General features: G+C 38.9%; 4 protein-coding genes across 5 annotated transcripts; 2 read left to right on the top strand and 2 right to left on the bottom strand.

Annotated features, from left to right (window-relative positions):
- Positions 1-2,804: 2,804 nt before the first annotated feature.
- LOC137746852 (uncharacterized) lies at positions 2,805-3,709 on the bottom strand. Its single transcript, XM_068486863.2, has one exon. The coding sequence runs from the start codon at positions 3,699-3,701 to the stop codon at positions 3,171-3,173; it is 531 nt and encodes a 176-aa protein (XP_068342964.2). The 5' UTR covers positions 3,702-3,709; the 3' UTR covers positions 2,805-3,170.
- Positions 3,710-5,452: 1,743 nt separating this feature from the next.
- Positions 5,453-7,229, top strand: LOC137748213 (uncharacterized). The gene is made up of 4 exons (XM_068488325.2): positions 5,453-5,680; positions 5,779-6,064; positions 6,350-6,465; positions 6,750-7,229. The coding sequence occupies exons 2-4, from the start codon at positions 5,903-5,905 to the stop codon at positions 7,072-7,074; spliced, it is 603 nt and encodes a 200-aa protein (XP_068344426.2). The 5' UTR covers positions 5,453-5,680; positions 5,779-5,902; the 3' UTR covers positions 7,075-7,229.
- A 1,937-nt stretch (positions 7,230-9,166) lies between these two features.
- LOC137747478 (uncharacterized) lies at positions 9,167-11,992 on the top strand. Its single transcript, XM_068487593.2, has 5 exons — positions 9,167-10,151; positions 10,249-11,028; positions 11,129-11,208; positions 11,309-11,380; positions 11,463-11,992. The coding sequence occupies exons 1-5, from the start codon at positions 9,825-9,827 to the stop codon at positions 11,809-11,811; spliced, it is 1,608 nt and encodes a 535-aa protein (XP_068343694.2). The 5' UTR covers positions 9,167-9,824; the 3' UTR covers positions 11,812-11,992.
- Positions 11,993-12,598: 606 nt separating this feature from the next.
- Positions 12,599-16,994, bottom strand: LOC137747366 (uncharacterized). 2 transcript variants are annotated; one of them, XM_068487463.2, is made up of 6 exons: positions 16,658-16,994; positions 14,153-15,133; positions 13,681-13,854; positions 13,261-13,403; positions 13,034-13,144; positions 12,599-12,927 (listed from the first exon to the last, which is right to left on the bottom strand). In XM_068487463.2, exons 1-6 carry the CDS (start codon positions 16,778-16,780, stop codon positions 12,846-12,848), a joined length of 1,614 nt encoding a protein of 537 aa, XP_068343564.2. In that variant the 5' UTR covers positions 16,781-16,994; the 3' UTR covers positions 12,599-12,845. The 2 variants fall into 2 exon arrangements, with proteins under 2 accessions (XP_068343564.2, XP_068343565.2); XM_068487464.2 differs by lacking the exon at positions 13,681-13,854.
- Positions 16,995-21,952: the final 4,958 nt, after the last annotated feature.

The following is a 21,952-nucleotide window of genomic DNA, read 5'->3' as shown; positions in this document are numbered from 1 at the left end:
GACCTTCTCATCCCCTGTGAATCCCATAGCTCCACCTGCTGCAAAACCCCTGCAACACTTGAGACTAAACATCACCAAGAGAAGTGTTTCTTCGAGTACCTAGAGGGCATACTCAAAGTCTTCCACCACAAACTTGCTAACCCGGCCTTGCACCCGTAGCACTGTGGACCCTTGCCTCCGGAACCGGATTCGAACCTGCTGTCTCTCTCAGATCCTCTTTCCAATTTTCTTCCACGATTTCAACCTTGAATAGCTTAAGCAGTCTTGTGCCCACCATCATCCATGGTCTCTTGTGTGTATCATTCCACACCAAAGAAGCTTGCACCTGCTCCAAACTTACTGTTTCTTTCCTTGCAGTAAAGTTTCACAAGGTTCTCGTACAAATATGAAAGTGAGGTAAGAAGAAAGAGGCCTTTGTCTTCTTCCTCAACATCAACTTTCGCAGTTGATCCAAGCATCCATAAACACGGCTTCCATTTCTTCAGGCTTCCATTACTCTCCTTTACCAAGAGCAAAACCGCCTCTCCCTTTAAACTGCTCAACTGAAAATTCCATGGTGAACAACAAATCTGGACCTCCCACGAACCAAAGCCCCCAACGATGCTCTGATACCAATTGTTGTGCCTTGGCCCGTTCGTTAGTGCGGAACCGAGATTCAGATTACAACCTCACCAAAATCACACACAGTTGAATAGTTTAAAATACAAGAAATAAAGACACCGAGAAATTTACGAGGTTCGGCAAAAACCTGCCTACGTCCTCAGAGAGATATTGCTCTTCACTATGAGAAAAACAGTACAAGTTACACATGAGTTAAATCGACATAACCCAATCCCATAACCCTTGTACACCCACTCACAGAATTTTCCCAAGAGCCTCACTCTACCCCAAGAGTTCTTTCACTAGAATACTTTTCACTCTAGCTCTCTTGATTTTCTCTCAACCCATGTCCATGGTAGAGCCAAATGCTCACACCATCTCTTTGGATGCTCTCCTTCTCTCATCCGTATCCTTGTTTTGCCAAATGCTCTCTTTTTATGTTTTTCTTAATCCAAGCTTTCTCCCACAAAACATGGCTTTGAAAAAGCCACAAAACATGGCTTTGAAAAAACCACAAAACATGGCTTTGAAAAAGCCACAAAACATGGAGCAATTTAAGCTACAAAACAAGCCACAAAACAAGGAAACATTTGGCCATTATCCAACATTGAACACCCTAATCATTTTGCTATAGATAATAGAGGTGTGACAACGATATGTACGTAGCGAAGAAAATGAGTTCCAGAATCAGTCGTGTTTGCATGGGCTAATTGGTCCTGGTCGGCCATGCTTTGTCGGTTTTATGCAGATTGATTCTTGTCATTCATGTTTATAAAGACGGATAATTAAACGCGACTAATTCTAACAGTTCTTGAGAAAATAATTGATTAATTGTGGGATTGCGTGAGATGGAAAGTAGACCTCAACTTGCATTGTTTTATTTATAACATGTGTGCGCGCGCGCGCAATATGCCCTATTGGCTGCAGCGTAGAGAGTATCATATTGTTCCTCTGTGGGAGAATTCAGAACATAATTAGCAAACTAATCAGTAGTGTAAACAGTAATTAAGCTAGCATAGATTTCTCCTAATCTGTACATTTGACCAATCCTAGGCTCCTAGCTATCTAGTTAATCTCATGTTGATGAATCCGATGATGTTCAATATTACAACAAACGTAGAAGAAGGATCAACAAAGTGCAAGTGCATTTAATTAACTAATTGCTATTTATATGTTTAATTTAATTAACTAATTGCTATTTATATGTTTAATGAGAAATGCTAAGGAAACTCTCAAAAGTGAAATTCTCTGTTAACTATATGTCATCTCATGTTTTTGATACAATGTTTTATAATGTTAGCATAAAAATTAAAGTTAATTAAATTGTTAACCGTGAAATGACAGAGATTTCATCAAGAATTAATCCCACTTTGAGAGAAAATCTCCTTAGCATTTTTCATGTTTAATTACTAGGTTAGGAATATTTAGGAAGGTCATGATCTAATGAACTGCCACATATTTGGCCGGGACAAAATCGAAGTAGCTACTAGCTAGCTCTTTAGTTGTTTGACATCATCTACCTCATGGTGCGTGCTTCTTGTTTTACAGCTGCAGGAATTGCTTAATTATTTGCTGTCAAAGTATCACGAGTTCTTGCAGACGTGAGAGAGTAGCAACATTAACAAGAACGGATGTGCTCTCCTATGATGTTAGGCACTTAAGTTAAATATATTTATCCTCACAATTTAAATTAGTTTAAAATAACATATCGATCCCATAAAAACCATTGCTTTATTTCTTTACAATGTTGTTAACCATCCAGGAAAGGCCATCTTCTTCTTCTTTTTTTCTTTATTTATTATTTATTATTTATTTTAAATACAAGACAATTTAGAGTATGGGCATGAACCATTTAACATTTTTGGACCCGCCATATGCCATGTAATAATTTACAGTATGGGAATTAGCCATTTAAACTACTCATGTGCCCCCTCTCCTTCATTGGATTTGCCCCTTGTAGTATGGGCATCGTCATCTTCATTCACTACTTACGCCCCCTCGTAGTGTGGTCGTCTTCTTCATTCACTATTTACCGTATCAAAACTGGGCCTGGGTCGACTACGTACGCGTGCATGCATGCATTAATGCGTTAAAATTGAGCAATACAGAAGGTACATGCGAATTGCAATTGTAATTAACTATACAAGCTGGGAACTTCTGCAAATCGAATTGATGGGACGAAATTAATCATGCAAACTCATTCAGATTCTATTAAATTTCTTTATGATTTGAAATTTTGTGATGATCCAGTGATATATAATTAAGTTATTCCCAATATATATACACACACACTTGACAGCAAGCATTCATTCCCAAATTTCCCAGTCAAAATATAAACTACAGATTTAACCTAATTCAGAACTGATCGTTCGCAAAAGAAAAAAGTTTGCAGAAAAATAAATTGAAGTTAAAAAAACATAGCAACATTAGTAACCGTGCCAATATATATGTACACCCCCATGAAAATTAATTAACAAACCATATTTACGTTTATGTGTATTACGAAGCCTAATGATTAATTAATTATTAAGAACCGATTAATTGCTGAGGTGTTGCCTTTGGATCATAAGCTAGCTGTAGGCAGTTATCTCCTTGGACGCAGGCGGAGAAGCCACAGAGTCCTGCGATGTTCGAGGCGGCGAATGCGGCAATCGGGAGGAGAATCCCAAGAGCGGGTCATCCTCGAGGTTGGACTCCTCGTGATCAAAGTTGAGGGCGTAGCTGAGTGCGTCATATTTGAAATCGGCTGAATGATGCCTCCGCCCCGCGCGGCCATGGCCATTGCCACGTCCATGCATGCGCCCAATCCAATTTCTGCACTTGTCTTTCAATTCTGCAAACTCGTAATGATTGTTGTGGTGGTGGTGGTTGTAATGGTGTTGGGGGTGGTGATGATGCCTAGACCGCGAGGACCGAGGATTAGGGGAGAATGAGGAGGTTTGCACGAGGCTGACATTATCAGCCTCATGCGGAGTGGGAGGCGCCGTGAGGGCGCGGTGGTGGTGAGCTTTAGGAGTAGGGAAGCATGGGATGATGCAGAGGGAGGAGCGGAGCTTTTGTTTGAGGGAGTTTGGGGAGCAGGGTTCGTGGTGGTTCTCCATTATTTTGATTCGTGTGGAGAGGTGAGGGGCCGTGGTGGTGGTATTTGTGCTTTTATTTAGGAGGCCCCGTGCGGAAGGTGCAATGACGGATGAGGACACGTAGGTTTCCAGATTTCATGGGATGCTTTTGGGGTTTCTGGTCATTTGACTTTGTTCAGAGATTATCGCTTTTTAGGGTCTTTTTTTTTCTTTCGATATTTCTGAAAACCATGTTGGGCCAGAATTTGAAGGTTAATATTGTGGTCCGTTTGCATGACATATGGGCTGGGCTCGAATACAAAATTGGAATGTGGGCTTGAACATAGCATAGATTTTATGGTGATGTGATTAGTTTTTCTTGTTGCCCAATCAAGAAAACTACGTGATTATGAGATGAGATTTGGTGCCAATGTGGTTAAGCGAGTTGATTTTGTTTTTTTTTTTGTTAAATGATAGATTTTGTTAGATTATTTATTGACGGGGTTCAAATACATGCCGTCATGTAAGGGCTCAACACATTTTTATTATTGTGGTAAAGGGCCACTTGCGTTAAGCGAGTTGATTAGGACAATGTTTTTTTTTTTTTTGGTACTTGAGTTCGAATTTTCGTTATTATAAGTTAAGATTAGTTTAGAATATCACACTGCTGGACCAAAAAAAGGAAGATTTGAGTATATGCAATCCATTTGAATTTTTGCTCATTAATCTTCTTTAATTCATTCGATCTGATAGCTGAAGGTTAAAAAAAGCATAAGAAAGATAAAAATAAGTGTCTTTTAATATTAGTTTGTATGATCCATAGAACCCTTGGTGTGTTCCTCCTCACATGATAAGATCTTTGTCCATATCCTTTGTGTAATAAAATATTGTAGAATTGGGGTTGGGGTTGATACGTTTGTTTTGTTTATTGAGAGAAAATATACTCACTCCTGACATTTGTGATTCTCTACACATTATGTCTTGTTTTTAACTTTGAAAAAGATTCACTTCTATTCAATTTTGATATTATTTATTGATAAATTTGATCATTTATGATATAATTTCTTTAAAGAGTCGATTTTATATGTGGGGTAAGACGTTATTTGTGTGTACAATCGAATTGACTTTCAGGTTATGAGGACAAAGACGTTTCACTATCACAATGAATGAAACCACGTGAATTAGGGTTTGGACTTACATGAGACCCGATAATACCTTTATATAATGCAGCTCGTTCACTTGTGAGAGTGTCTGACCATCTAGCTGATCAGACTGCTTTGCTCACATTTATGAAATAAAATTTAGTAGCTTCATATAATGCAGCCCGTTTACTTGTGAGAGGCTCTACTCACATTTATGAAATAAAATTTAATAGTTAAAACACCTGTTTCATTGAAGCCAAACTTCACACACCCCACCTCCCCCGCCGCCCCCCCCCCCCCCCCCCCCCCCCAAAATTCTACTTGATTCATTGAAAGAGTGCATAAAAGAAAGTGCAAATTCACTACCCTTCTCCTTACCTAAACAAAAACACAGAAGAAGTGAAGTACTCAACAAAACGATTCACTTGGTGCAGCCAAGAAAAGACATTTTAGTTACTAGAAAGCCCAAGGAAATATTACAAGAAGAGATTTGGTTGATCACGTGGCTCACCCTTGTCCCTTAATAAGTGCCAGGTTTTCAGTTCTTAGCAACACGCAGCACCACTGTCTCATTCGACGCACACCTATTGTACTTGGTTGAACCTTTCGGTTAAGTAGCACTGAAACTCCCTCAACCTTTCCATCCCACCTTTTCTTTGTTTTGTTTTGTCTCCTCATCTTTTACTTTTCTTTTGCTCATTTTCGTCGAAGAATATAGTCCCACATCGAAAACCTGACTGCAGTAAACACTACTTATTTTTGTTTTACCAGTAGTAAGCCGTTGAACCGTCTTTGAAACTTTAACGGTTTTCACTCATACATAATTGAGAGGAGAGAGATGAAGATGATTGATGCAGATTGTATATACAACCATCAATGGTATGGACCCCTGTTTGTCTGCCACCATATTTTGTTTCCATCTTATTGTTTAACTTCCATCTTCTTCTTCTTCTTCATTTCTTTGGAAAAAATTTCAGGACCAAGCAGCTTTTCATGGTGGAAAAACTGGATCATTTATAAGAGAAATATATACATGTATATAGAGCTACACTCGTTTTCTTTGTCGGGTTTTGAGTTGTTGTAATTTGGAGGTTGAAATTAATGGCTGGAATGCTTCCTGGTGTGGAATGCGCTCGGAGGAGACGAGTCCATCAGAGCGGAGAGTCACCGTGTGTCGGCGGCATCCATGGCAGCACCAGGCGGTCTTCTTTCTGTTTGTATGCTAGCAACCATGATTCTCACCACACCTCCACCTCTTCACTGGTAATTCTACCGCTCTCTAAGTGTTTTTCGCGCTCTTATTTTCTTGGAAGCATCCGATTTTTCTTACCCTCGAAAATGAATGAATCAAACAAGAATCAATCGAGGAAAAGAAGAAGAGAGCACAGAAGGAGAAACGAGAAACTGGAGTGTGAAAATCGCTATCCTACCGATTAAATTACAAGCAAATATAATTTTCTCCTGTTGTATGGATTATTTTTCATGATCATTGTTTCAATTTGCATGTTCGAATCATTAATAACAGTATTAATTTATTGGACACAATAGCAAAGAAGCATACTGAACCAAGCACACATGGATGAGAAGCTGGGAGTGGAAGCCAGAGAAGCCAAGGGGAGATTAGATGAAAGACTGAGAACACAAAGAAAACCACAACCCAAAAGGTAATTAATTTACCAATATGTGGTCCGGCTATGAAACAAATTGTTGCTGACACATCAATAATGCCTCGATATCCATGTTATTGATGCGTTCTTGACAATATCGAAGAAACAATTGTTCCTTCATGCACATAAAATTTCTTAACAATAATGGTTCTTGCATTAACATACGCGAGGAGAATAAATTTCCTCTCACTCTTTCTCCTTCTGCAATACCTGTTTATTTTTGTCTCTCGATTTTCGATATGTTTTAACTATGTGTTTTGTTATATTTGTGATAAATTTAGGCATACTAATGGTGGTAACAAGGGACTGAAATGTGTGGATGGAGGAGGAAGATCATCTGTGGTGCTTGGGGAGTTGCAGAAAGAAGTTTACGGATCAAACAAGAGTAGTAGTAGTAGTACAAGTGGGTCAAAGAAGTTTAGCTGGTCAAAGCTGACCTGGAAGTCATCGGACCAGGATGAATGTGCAGTCTGCCTGGAGAGACTCAGGCCAGGTGAGGCCCTGGTGCACCTGCCCTGTGCCCATAGGTTCCACTCTGGTTGCATGGTTCCATGGCTTCACAACAATGCCCATTGCCCATGTTGCAGAACGGAGATTATCTCCTAGTAATTGTATTGGTAATTTGGTAAATGCAAATTGAAAAATACAGATTGAGCTTGCAGTTGCAGTTGTAGAGTTGGTTTGAAGTTTGAACAATTAACTTTGTGGTATTAATTGTTTGGTTACCATATGTTTTTGTTAAAGTGAATAGTTGCCAAGTAGTCTTTGTGTGAGTAAATAGTTTATGCAAATTAGTGGGAGATTATAATTCCACACATTAATCTTGATGTAGGACAAGAATTCCGACGAAAAAATATCAAGAAAATAAAATGTTGAGGAGTTTGGAAGGAAGAATTAAAGTCGGGCTATATCAACATGGCAACATAAAAAGTAACAAAAAATATTTTCGTGCTAGAATTGAGCGTAATGTGTGATTTTTGAGGAGAATCGCAAGAAGAACAAGACTTATGGTTATAATATGAGCCCGTAGTGTTTAAGGCCATTCAAGGTTGTTTAAACTCCCCGAACAACATTTTTAAAGTCTAATAAATGTCAAACTTTTCAAATTTTGTCCGGATTCATTCATGTCGTTTAATTTACTAAGACCCTGAGCTTCCTAAGGGGTTGTGTTTGTGTCTTTTTAAGCCATTTGGCTCCCAATGTAACGTATCAATTCAAGAAATAATCAAACAACCTTTCAATTTTGTCCATCTATGATGGTTTCCAAAAACCTTTGTTCTTCAGGATTTACGTTTGTAATCTTTATATGCTCGTGTTGCGTCAAATCTCTTCCACAAATCTTTCGAAAAAATGCTTGACTCGTTATGTGTAGCGTTTCTCATAGCAAACAAATCACAGTCTGACTTTTATAAACGAACTTTTTCAGTTTTTATTCTTACAAGTCACTTTAGTATATGTCATAGTCTACATAAGGAATAACTCTTTAATTACGGTAAAGAGTTGAGCATTATTCCAAAATTTACAATGATTTCCAAATAATTGAACCAACATGTGATCTCCAATACAAATTTTTAAGAGGTGCAATCCCTTTTGTGAATGAATGTAATTGCACTACATATCACTATCTATCCATCCAACCTCCCCACCTTGAAATTGAATACCACATGAGAGAAAAGGCTCCACTCATGTGACGGGTGGGACAAGAACAGGTGAATTATAGGACAGTCTTTGCTGTCTTGGTCGACCTTTTTCTTGTTTAGCGGAAATCATTTGTTCTTGCACTAATCAAATGTTAATACCAATCTCGATTCCAATTAAGGGAGATCATGGTGAGATCATAACAACTTAAGTCGCGAAAAAGATAGGCAGTGGCGGATCCATGAGTTTTTTTGTTACTAAGTGAGGTTATATAAGTTTGGTGTGGTGTTCTTGCTTAAGTTTTTTTTTTTGGTGGGTGGGTCTTATCGATGGTGGTGCTTGAGCCTTCAGAGATTGAAGAACGAGGATGGAAGTTGAGTGAAGTTAGTGAGTTTGGGTGAAATAGAGGATAAGGGCAAAAAATGACAGCTTGTTTGACGCAGTGCGAGCGTAGTAAATGGGATACAAACGTAAACCTAAGAATCGAAAATGAGACTTGTAGCCTTACTTCATCCTGTTTTGATTAGCTGTTGGGTGGACAAAATCCGAGTCATTTTCATTAAACAAGTCTGCCATAAAAATGGAGTAATAAGTTAAGAATAAATCAAATAAAAGATTCGGTTCTCTCCAACATGACTGAAATCTTCTTGGATTTTATCCTTGAAGATGGAATGTCATTTTCCCCTATAAAAGATGAAGCATGCTAACTTGGATTTTATCCTAATTTAGGAGAAATCTTCTTTTTCATTTTTTTTCCTACCCTAATCCTTGTTTTTGTGTCACTTCAGGCTAGCTGGAGGTCACTAAAGAGTGGATCCAATTTAGCTAATTTATCTCTGTCTTGATTATATAGATCGAGAGATGATTAGGCAAGGATCAAGATAAACTGATTAATTATTCGTTGATCGATTGAAGCGAGTGACGCAAGGGTCCAAAACGTTTCAAAGTTTTCAATGTGACATGTGACTAAGACATAACTCGGAAAGGATGAGTGACACGAATAAGGATTCTTTATGTTAAGGTTAAGATAATATCGTGATTGAAATTGACCCGAAATTACGAGCATTATGAATTTTGAAAACTATACAAGTTTTACAGCGAAAGGTTACTGTGTGAAAAAAAAAAACATGGTTCTATAAAACTTAATTTTTCAGCCCACTCCCGATTACTATTTTGTGCCCCTTCATGTTTTAGTACATGTTTCCTGATGCGATAAGAGCTTGAGACGGTTTTGACGATTTTAACACAATGTGGGAATTCATATTTCTTTATTTTATAAATATCCATCTTGTGTGGGATGAGAATTTAGCCTTAGTTCTTGACTATTTATCTATGCTCTAGCATTCGCGTATGTATAAATAGGTTCATAAAATAAATCGAAAAAAAAAAAATTGCCAAGGGGAAGGCAGCGAACGACGCCGTTCGGTGGACCAATTATTTTCATTGTTTTGGCACCTTGCGAATTTTACCATTTTAGACTCTTCCCGCAACGGCTAGTTTCCTAGTGACCGTTTTCCCGTCTCCCAAATTTCAAATCTGCAATCGACCTTCAACCCACCATTAATCTTCTTCACATACCGCAACTCCCAGAAATCTCCCTTCACTTTTCGAAAAACACCCACAAAACCAAATCCAAATCCAAAGCTCTGGCAACTTCTCGAATTCGATCTCTGTTAAACCCACTTGGCAATTCAAATCAAGGACCCAGAATTTAAAAAATGGTATATTCATACGCGCCCGCATACTACTCCACAATCCACGACTCCATGACCTCCCTGTGCAAGTCCATTCTTCCCTTCAGCTTCAAGAAGCGGCGGTTGCCTGCGGCGGAGCAGAGGCTTTCGAAGCTGCAGTCGGATAACCTCAAGTGGCAGCAGGACTCTTTCCACCAGATTCTGAACTTGATGGGTCTTCACAAAGAAGGCATCTTGGCTGAGACCGAGGTGTCCGCTTTCCGATTGCATTTGCTCGAAACCCTCATTGCCTCTCAGGTGGCGGAGCATGAACAGCCGGTTATTCTGAGAGACAAGTTGCTGTTCTTGCAGGTAAAATACCAGTCTGCAATCTCAGCTCTTTCCCTGTTTTTTTTTTATTTCGATTGGATTTTGTTTCTTGGTTTTCTGAGTAACCAACAATGTTTAGGAGCTCTTGTATGCGAAATGCATATCGGAAGACGAGTACCATTCTTCGAAAAGGCCGTTGCTGCAGCGATTAGAGGCACAGGGAGCTGAGATCGAGGCCAAAGATATAATCGCTTCAGGGTCGCTGCCAGCGAAGGAACCGAAAGAGAATACAGATCAAGAGCAGTGGTCGGAAATTGACTTGAAGGATGAGAAATGCTTGCTAACGAAGGAAAAAGAGGGTTCGAATTCGAGGAACAAATTGAAACACAGCTCGGCAGTGAAACAAATCAAAGGGGCAGCTTCGGTGTTGGGATTTGTATCACCTTACAAACATGGGAAAAACAGGGGAGAAAAAAGCATATTCGATTTGCCTGATTCGTCAAAATTCTCTTCTTCCAGCTCTTCTAAGCATCAAGGAGGAGATCAATCGTCGATTCTTATGCCGGAAAGCTTGCCACAGTTGCCAGTGAAAGAGAGCGGCAGCGCAGATCGAACAAGGAGGAAACCGTTTAGGAGTCTGTTTCAGAGAGAACAGAAAGAGGGTCAGGGGGATCATGCCCACGAAAATGAACAAACACCTTCGAAATCGGCGAAAAAACAATGGGGTTTTGATGGATTCAAGAAATGGAAGAGGAATGACTCGGAGGACGAGACAACTCCGCTGCCGCTACACGAAAGATCGAATAGTGAGGCTCACTTGAAGCTTGTTCCAATCCCCATGGGTGAAGGGCCAGACACTAAGCTCATAAAAAGGAGGCTGCTTTCGGATGGTTCTCCTTCCGATTTCTTCATTGACAAGGTTCAAAACTGTTTGATTTAATTTCGTAATTTGCTGGCTAATATTTGAAGCTTGATCCGAAATTGAAGGTTGTTTTTTTTTCTTTGTGTATGATCTGAAGGTTCTAGGGGAGAAGATAAAGAAGGAGCTGTCAAGAATTCAGTCAGAGCTTTGCGCTTCAAATCCAAATCTTCGATTTACGTAGGCCTTTCGATGAGACTTTCTTAACATGTACATTGGTATCGAAAAGCAATCTTTTTGTATCGAAAATATATGAGTTTGATTCTTGTAATTTGCTCAGGAATGAACAAATTGAAGCAATTTCGACGAGGCTTCCAGTGGACAAGGCTGATCTGAAGAAGTTCTTTCCCAAGTGAGCAAATCTTCTCTACCTAAAACCATCGCCTCTACGTATTTTCTCTCTTATTTGTCATTGATTTTTGTTTCGTTTTTAGGTCGTGGTGCGATCGGTATGGAGAAGTTGTTCTAGATGTGGTGAGGAAAGAGTTCAAGGAGCATGTTGGGGAGATGGAGAGCTTGAGAAATGCGGCAAGAGAGAAACACGGTATCCACTCAGCGCGATGGACTGCATTCCAAGATGACGAGGAGAATTGTCACCCGAATCTCTTTGCTCCGCCGCGAGACAACAACCACAATTATACTTCAAAGTTCCATGAAACCAATCCATTCTGTGATGATCACATTCAAACCACCCCTAGGAAGCTGAGATCGAAACCGGCAGCTTATACACAAGAGCAGAACCAGAACCAGAATCCCTTTTGGATCCCGGGGCACGGCTACTAATGCATTTTTTGAGTAATTGCTTAATATGTATTTTGATTGAGAGATCGCTTAATATGTTGTATGAACTATGAGAGAAGAACTCTGTTCTTCCAAGCATTCAAACTTTATGTTTGATTTGTAAATGTAGGCAATGTGTTATCTCCTTCAATGTTTCGAAATTCGATTCGCTCCTTGTTTTTTATTTTCTTAGTTCTTCTCACTCACTATTTGAAATCCTCTAAGGGCTTTCATGCAAACATCCAACATGCGTGTAATACAAGAGACAAATCAATCGAAACATACAACATGATCATCAGGAGTTAGGGTTACTTGCGATGCAGGCGAAGTGGCGGAATTGGATTGGAAATCAAGTTAAAAATCGAAAATTCGGCAGCGGGAGGAATCTTTTGTAGAAACCTGAACCTGAGTCGTCTTTCTAACAAGATACTATACTTTGACAACAAAACTAGCAAGATTTCTTAAAGACGTTCAAGTAAAGGCAAAGGAATCTGCAAGCTTTTGAGCAATAATGGGAGGTCCGTTACCAATAATTCCAGCAAGAAACCCACTATTTGAAAAAGATAAAAGAAAAAGCAGATGACGCTTCACCGCAATGGTGAAAAGCAATCATGCTTATACACCTTGGTGCGGATTAAAGAAGAACTTCAAGACATTATAGCTATCATTGGGTTTCAATCCCCACCGATCCCCCTCGCCCTTAACAATTAACAATGTAACTTCCTAACGCTGGCGTTTGTCAAATAAAAAAAGAAAAAACACATAACCAACAAAAACGAAAATTCTAGGGTTTGCTATATTTGAAGCCTCTTTGTTGAGATGAAGATGCCAATACATGCACATTGATATGTAAGTATCTCGTTTTTTCAATCCCTATAAGAGTACTATAAATCCGCAGCAAGGACGGCAGACGCTACAATATCGTGGATTCGGAAAAATTCAGATACAAGTTAGTATTGGGGGACCAAAACATGTCGTGGTAGACGCGAAGAACCGTCTTTAACTATATACATTACTGTGTAGTATGTACAATTAAATCACAGAGAAGATATCTCCGAGTTAGAGACAGAACAGTCGGTGAAACCCTCACGAACATCTCCTCGGCAAAGCGGGCAAACTCTGTAAGTAGGAATGAACAGAGAGATTTTCGGTGAGAAAAAATACATGGGGAAATGAAGGACAATCATGAAGGGTGGGGGGAAACAGAGGATGGCAATGACAATACCCGTGTATCTCTTTGAGCCACTTATCAACGCATGACATGTGATACTCGTGATGGCAGGGAAGAACTCGAATTTTGTCCCCTTCCTCGTACTCAGCGAGGCATATGTAACACCTATCAATTATTAACTCACCATGATCAAACAAATTCATTATGCTCCCTAATGATGAAATCATTTAAGGCCATGAGAAAGCAGGCATGACGCATGACTTAAATTAAGTAAAACTTACTGTTCAACGTCATCCCTGGACTTTGATTTGTCAACCTTTGTGTGACTTTTAAGAGGAAAACCATCAACAAGAGATGCTGGAGCAGGAGCTGAGACCATCGATAGTGAAAGTGACACAGGTTGGCGGTGAATTTCATCCAAAACCTGCACATCGCACATTACAACAAAATTAGGTTTGATACATTCATAAGGTACACAGTAATCTGTTGTGTAATATCTGCCCCTAAGCTTAACCCTCAAACATAGATAAAAACTGCGGAAACCAAATCACAGCCGTTCAACCTAGATTGGTAAACATGCAGCCAAAGCCCTCAAAGAGACCTCAAGAAGAAGAATATACTAAAATCATCCCTGATTTAATTAAGTTGCATAAATACCCTCCTAACTTAAGACATATGCAAGAGTTCAGAAAGAAAATGACCTCAAATAGAGCTTCTGCGAGCATGACAATTCTTGATATACTTGCCCGAGTACTAGACTCTTCAGCCATCAAGAATGAGCCACATGAGCACATGCCACGAGGGTGGATTCCTGTGGGACAAGAGGTATTACGCTGGCCATTATCATCAAGGCCAACACGAAGTCTTTCCCAGACCTACAAAGGGTCATACAGATGCAAATCAATGAAAATTACTAGTGGGACTCAAAAAATAAAGCTGCTACAGTTTACGGATTTCTCTGGCCCGTAAAACATCTGGATATAACACTTCATAAAGTATAAAAGTACCTTTGATGAATGATATATTTGTAAACCATGTAAATGAACATACGTATATCCAAAATAAGGTTAAGCCCCCCCATACTCTCCCAAATGAAAAAACTCATTTTTTAAGATCCAAGTTAAGCCATGTAACTGAAACATCATAATATTTCTTAATATTAAAAACTATCACCTCAGATCTAGAATGTCGCCGTCGTTCACTCGAGTTGGGAATTCTATTGGCCCGGTGACCAGAATCAACTCCAATTTCATCATCAAAGAAATCACCACTCAAACCAAGCAGCCATCTGTCATGAAATCCCATATCCTCAGTATCATCAGTAGAGAAAAGAATGGTTGGTGAATCAATAAACCTCCTGGGGCTGCGCCTTGAAAATGCATCCCAGAACAGTCGCCTACCATTCCTTCTAGCCTCACGATTACTTGCATCAGCATTGCTACTCCTCAATAAGTTGGAAGAAATGCTCATAACATCAACATGAAGTACGCTTCCATCTTCCTGGCCTTGTTCCCTATTGGACACAAGGAATCCTAAACCAGAAGGCATTGCCTCCCGAAGGGAATCATTTCCAAGTGAGTCGAAAGATGACGGAGTTTCAGAAACATTAGCAGAATCAGTATCAGCATTAAAACCCTGTACACCCCTTACGTCAGCCACATGATTCTCAACAGACACTTCCTGAGAACGGGAATTCCAAATCCCTTGTGGAGATGAACTACTTGGACGCATAACCTCGGGACAGCTCTCAGATACATTCTTGTCTGCTGAAATGTCAATGCCATTGACTGAATCCACATTAGCAGAACCATTCAAAGAGACTGTTTCTGAAGATTGTTCTTGTCTAAACAAAGTACTAGCGGTAGTACTATTATCCCTACAAGACTGATCGTGAGTATAATCGGCACTTACCTGATGAGGTATTAGTTCTTTACTTTTGGACAAGCACTTCCCCTGGTTACTTGTGTCAACACTGCTTAATCCTTCTTCAACAGTGCTCTCAGATGATGATCCAATTTCAATAATGGGGCAGGTGAACTGTTGTCCACTACTGGAGACTAACGAGGTTCCTTCTCCAGAGTTCCGGACTTGATTGATATTAAGATCAGATTGCTCTGCATATTTCACAAGACACTCAGGTGCGTGATCTTCCATCTGCAGGAAGAGTACTGAAGCAAATCAGTCTCCTTATGTAATCTATATGACTATAACTACCAAGTACAAAATGATTCATGAAATTTGAAGGGTATTGGTAGAAAAGGTCAAAATACACTATCAAGGCATGAAGCAAATCAGTCTCCTTATGCAATCTATATGACTATAACTACCAAGTACAAAATGATTCACGATGAAGGGTATTGGTAGAAAAGGTCAAAATACACTATCAAGGCATGAAGCAAATCAGTCTCCTTATGTAATCTATATGACTATAACTACCAAGTAAAAAATGATTCACGAAATTTGTAGGGTATTGGTAGAAAAGGTCAAAATACACTATCAAGGCATCAATACAACTACGTACCACCACAGTTCTTTGGCCACCAAAAAAGTATTAAACTTACTTTTCTATACTGTCCATCAGAAGAGATGTGCATTTACTCCCAAATGAACACAAGTAACACAGGAATAAATAATTTCAGTTATATGCTAAATAGACTAATGCTAGGTATCTCAACTTCAAACCAACACCAAGCAAAATTTCTGCTTCATGACTTCATGGAAATAATATATTAAGGTTGTCTCGACTTCTCCAGAAGATTCCTAATACGTTCATCATGAGGACTCCCATGAACAATAATAGACTTGCACACAATTATATTCTTATACTCTAGCAAAATATCGTTACTCATCCAAACTTTTCTAAATCTTCTCTGTCTCCCGAGAATGGGTGTATATATACACAGAAACATTTTTACCAACCACTTCACACTACTACATCAGCATCATGACTGATTCCCAGCTCAAGAACATAAGTTGCGCTAAAGACTATGTGATCATTTCTCCGCACCATTAAGAACCTTGACCTTCAAGTTCTACGATAGTAATCAAACTCTATCCAACCATTTCCCTGAGCATCCTACCAACCACTCATCGGGGATCATCATTAAAGTTCACATTCAAAAACATTAAAAAATCAAACAACATAGTTCAGACCCCAAAAACAAAGTTAAATCCTTTTTCCTCATTCACGATTGTTATACTGGACTTGAACAAATGTATACATTAAAACAAACATAACTCGAACTGTCAATTCAATGTCCCCATTAATTAAATCCCCAAACTTTTTTCAACAACACGGTCACATAATTAGCAGTTTTAAAATACGAATACAATATTCACAATTGCAGGGAAATTATAACGAAAATTCAAAGTAACTGAATCATTATGATATTACCGAGCACAGGGCCAATTTTCTGCATCAGCTGGACAAATCCCATAGATTTTTATTGGATTGTAACTTGAATTGAGGAAAATCAAACCCAAAAGAAAATTAATTTAATGAAAAAAGCTTAAAATTCTTCTAATTTGCACCAAATGATCAAATCCCAAATCATCCAAAACCAGTAAAAATCGAATTTTGCATCCAAAAATGTAAAAAGTATGAGAAATACAAAAATGGGCATTGACGATTGAATTGAAGGCATCGATTTTAGTGGAGGACGATGAAGAAAAGGGTACCTCGTGAGTAGCACGTGCAGAGGAGCCACCACAGACGAAAGAGGAGAGTATGGAACGACTGGCGGTGCGATCGACTCGGGCCCGAGATGGGCGCGAGCCCAGTCGACTGCTGCTCGAACCCATTTTAGAGAGAGAGAGAGGGGAGAGAGAGAGAGAGAGAGAGAGAGAGAGAGAGAAAGAGAGAGGAGAGAGAGCGCTTCAGAGTTGGTGATGAATGATGATAATTGAAGCAAACCAGCTGAGAGAGAGAGGGCTTTCCATTTTTCCTTTTTTATTTCAAATTCAATTTTCTTTGTGAACAAGTGGTTTCTCCTGGTATGGGCAAATACCCATTAGTTATAGGTAACCGCAGTTATCCATTTATTTAAAGTTCACGATAACGGTTATAGGTAACTGTTTAGATAATTAAATGGTTATGAGTATAATCGTTTATCCGTAAAATTTAAATAAACGGTTATAGGTATGAACCTCGGTTATAACAATTACCCATTTACTCGTTTATTTTAATAGATATATAAAATAAAATAAAAAACAAAAAACCTAATTTGTAAGACTGTAACCTGTTCGTATAATGGTGATGTGCATCATAGTAGCTACGTGATGAATCTGACTGGTATGTTTAATTCACTTTTACATTGCTGCCATGGGAACCGGTATTGGACCTGTGGTACGAATACGATGTATAATCTGAGGTCACATTCACTAGTTATACCTTAATGCGTTCTCTTCTAGATGTCCTTTTTTATCCTTCATACATATTTCCTCCTACATGCCAACACCTCTGGTTAAAAACATTTCTTTTGGGATACTAATTCAATTTATACATTTCTTTTGTAGGCCTTTTTTGGTGAGAACGAGTCGATGAGATTTTGTGATTGAATGTGCTTAAAGCATTAGTGTTCGTAAGTGTATAGTTTTGAAATATTTTGGTGCTTTGATCATCTAGTATTCAAGATAATGACTACCATGAGTTTTTAGAAGCTTTACTTTGTAATCATATGGATGTCATAATTGAATACTTGCTTGAGTATAGAAGAAAAATATGTCGAACCTACATGAATTTTAGCAAATATATTATATTACCTTGATTGATTACAACTGTTGTTTGGCTTTATTATTTCAATTATTGTAGTTGTATACAGTTACAGTTATAAAAAAAAATGTAAATAGGCGCAAAAAGGGGTAAATGGGTTAAAAAATGGACAAACAGGTAAACAGGTATGGATAAACGAGTATACGGTTACGGCTAAATGCGTACGCGGTTATGAGTATGGTTAACCGTTTATAAACGGTTATAGGTATGGGTATAACCGTTCAGGCAATTACTCAACAGGTAAATGGTTATGCATGTATGAGTATAAGCAGTTATGGGTAAATAATCGCAATTACCCGTCCGCCATAACCATTGCCCATCCCTAGTTTCTACATTGGACCAGGCTTGACCGACCCATCAAATATATGGGCCTGGATCATCAAGTTTCGGCCCAATGTATTTAGTATAAAACAAAGTTAAGAGCAACTCCACCTTTAAAAAATGAGCTGACTTAAAGTTCATTTAATCCACCTAAATGAATAGTAACTTACTCCAATGAACAGTAATTAGTCAAGTGCATCCATCCTAAAAAATGAGCTGGGCAATAATTTAGTCAATTCGTATTAAAATATTATTATTATTTTTTTATAAAAAAATAAAAAATAGTTTTATTTTTAATTTCGGATATAATTTTAAACCAATCTTGTCACATTTCGTGTCATTTTTCGAAAGTACAATTTTGAAAGATGGTTAGTTGTGTGTGTGTGTGTGTGTAATCTTTTATTTTTTTCTCTATTTTTAAACAATTTTTTTATAATTTTTTATTAAGTTAATTAATCTGGACTGTTGGATCTCAAAAAAAAAAAGGAAATCCAATAGCCCAGAAGTGGACACATGGCCCATGGTAAGATTCTGACATTTTTTTAATGCTGGAACGCGCGCCTGTGTATCCCACACGCCAGCAGTCAAAAAAAAGAAATTCACATGTCTGACATCAGTCTGGCGTCATGTAGGCCGGTCTATTGCTCAGTCCATTATGTGTGGCCTCAAAGATGGCCTCCACTTTGGGCTAGCCTATTGGGTGGGTGAAGTGGGTTTTTTTTTTGGGGGGGGGGGGGGGGGGGGGTGGGGTGGGTGAACTTAAAAATAGATTTTGGACTAGCACATTTGTTAGGGATGGAAATGCTTTGGGCTAGCAAATTTATTAGGGATGGAAATGCTCTAATAGGAAAAATGTTAGGCTTATCATATTTTTTATCTACATGTGTATAATATTTTTAATAAATATGGGATCTACAGTGTTATTCGCACACTCATTTTTATCTCTCACATATTCTTGTTAATTTTTAGTCACTCGTCTTCTTCAATTCATATCGTTTCCGACCGAAAATTAAGAGGAGTGTGTGAGAAGAAAGAATGAGTATGTAGATGACACTATTGTATAAAAAAAATTTGATAAATATAGTATTTACTCCTATGATAAGATAGGGTTACGTGTTTGGTATATATACGAGTACAATGAAGCCATGAAATTTGTAGTGGTGATTGGTTACATTGGTATACTTGAGATGTGAGGCAAAGTTATTATCATCACAAAGATAATTATGAAACTTATGGGCCTTATATTTTACTAAAAATTGACCTCCATCTTCCATATGTGAAACTTAGAGAAAGATCGTATACGTTTCATGAAAGTTTTTTTTTATCTGACAAGGAATGCAACATAGTTTTTTTAACTAAGATGTGAAAGACAAAATTATTCCCATCACGAGGATAATTATGGAACATGGCCCTTATATTCTACTAAAATTTGACATATTAACTACAATTTACTAGAAAGATATACAAAAAGCTATACATGTTTTGGGAAAGTTCTTCTCATTTGACAGAGAAAATCGATAATTTCAAATGTGTCAAGACATGATTATCTCTATTTAATTATAAATTGGAGGTAGAGAAAAATGGCAGCATTTTAATTGGGACCTGGATTGTCGGCCCTTTTCATCTCATACTATTTCTATTTCCTCCTATTTCTGTGGTCGCGGTTAAGCCACATTAACATTTTATATTCTCATCGTTTTTTGTTTTATTATTTCTATAAAAAATCAATATAAAATGTTAACATAACTTAACCATAATCATAAATAAGAGAGGAAGAGAAATGTATGAGATGAAGAGAATAGACAATACAAGTCCCTTTAATTGTGGTGTGTTTGAATACTTGATCAAGGTATCGGCAGATAAATATTGAGTTGAATTGTAGGTATTCAACTACCAGCAAGACAACCATGGATCGACGGGTGTGACTAGCAGTTGGTGCATATGATGGACACGTTTTACCTGTACAGAAGAAACACCATGTCTGTATCTACATAGCTTTCTATCCTTTCTCCACGTAGTTCTGCACCCCATTAACAAAAAGGCCAATTAAAATATATTATACAAAAGTTACAGAACTAACTTTAATGCTTTATCCACTCCTATAAAATCTACATAATCGTCGAGTTCTGACACACTTCAGAACAATATTTCTACTTTTATGGTTGCAGGGAACTAAGAAAAAAAAGAAGATCGACTGAGAAACATGCCTGACCATCCACCACCACCGGGCCATGGTCACGGACCACCTCATCCTGAGCCTCCTCCGCCGCAACCCCATGCTCCTCCTCCTCCTCAGCCAGGCGGTGGACCTCACGCACCTCCCCCTGGCCCTCCCCATGGCCCTCCTGAACCACACAAGCCACATCATGATCCCCATCATGGTCCTGGTCATCACCACCCATGAATCATCATCCATCGTATGATGAATATATATGCTTGCATGCATGTATGTAGATGTATGGTGTATTGTAATGTAATTTCTAGTTTTACCTAAGTCGGTGAGTCCTCTCATGATCATGCATTTTTAATGAATGATGACTTCGTGTACCCAAAAAGTATGCATGATTATGTAAATTAATAAGATGGGTTTGTGGTTTTAATTTCCTCTTAATTAATTAGTTAATTTGGCACGCACTGAGCTGCTGATCAAAGTGTGGTTTAAGATGCAAAATTTCCATTCCTTTCATGTTTGAATTAAGATGCAAATCTAATTACAAACAAATATGCTGCAACTAACTAAAAACCCGACGTGCAGCAGGTCATGGATAATTTTTGGTCTTTAATTCGATCTGTTAATTGAGAAATGTCTAATTTAATTGCTGCAAAAGCTAGCTTCTGAAGTATGATCAGTGTAAAGAAACAAATAAAATTAACATATACATCATCACTACAATTAACTTTTCTGATGTAGGAGAACAAATGAAATATGCGCATATCGTCAGTGCGTAATCCACACTAATAATACAACCGCGCTAATAATACAACGTTAAATAAAAAATGTATGTAGAAAACTATTAGATTCATTTCATTGTCTTATTTTTCCACTCATATTATAATCTCACCCACTTTAAAAAGTTTAAAAATTAAATGCTATTTTTTCACCTACTATTATTCCCAAAATAACCTTTAATATATATGTGACATCCCACATCGCCCAGGGGTGTGATCCTTAAATGTATATTCCCATCCCTACCTAGCACGAGGCCTTTTGGGAGTTCACTGGCTTCGGGTTCCATGGGAACTCCGAAGTTAAGCGAGTAGCGCGCGAGAGCATTCCCAGGATGGGTGACCCATCGGGAAGTTCTCGTGTGAGTTCCCAGAAACAAAACCGTGATGGCGTGGTCGGGGCCCAAAGCGGACAATATCGTGCTACGGTGGTGGAGCGGGCCCGGGAAGTGGTGCGTCCCGGGCCGGGATGTGACATTTGGTATCAGAGCCAATCCCTGGCCGGAAGTGTGCCGACGAGGACGTCGGGCCCCTAAGGGGGGAAGTTGCTCGTGAGTTCCCAAAAACAAAACCGTGAGGGAATGGTAAGCCCAAAGCGGACAATATCGTGCTACGGTAGTGGAGTCGGGCCTGGGAAGTGGTCCAGCCCGGGCGGGGATGTGACAATTGGTATCAAAGCCAATCCCTGGCCGGAAGTGTGCCGACGATGACGTCGGGGCCCTAAGGGGGGTGGATTGTGACATCCTACATCGCCCAGGGGTGTGATCCTTATATGTATATTTTCATCCTTACCTAGCACGAGGCCTTTTGGGAGCTCACTGGCTTCGGATTCCGTAGGAACTCCGAAGTTAAGCGAGAAGGAGGCTAGAGCAATCCCATGATGGGTGACCCACTGGGAAGTTGCTCGTGAGTTCCCAAAAACAAAACCGTGAGAG

Source organism: Pyrus communis, chromosome 2, assembly GCF_041283825.1.
Source record: "Pyrus communis isolate YQ-2024b chromosome 2, ASM4128382v1, whole genome shotgun sequence".
In the NCBI taxonomy this organism is placed as follows: Eukaryota; Viridiplantae; Streptophyta; class Magnoliopsida; order Rosales; family Rosaceae; genus Pyrus; species Pyrus communis.
The sequence above is the reverse complement of the archived record's forward strand: the minus strand, read 5'-3'. Positions and strand labels throughout refer to the sequence as shown.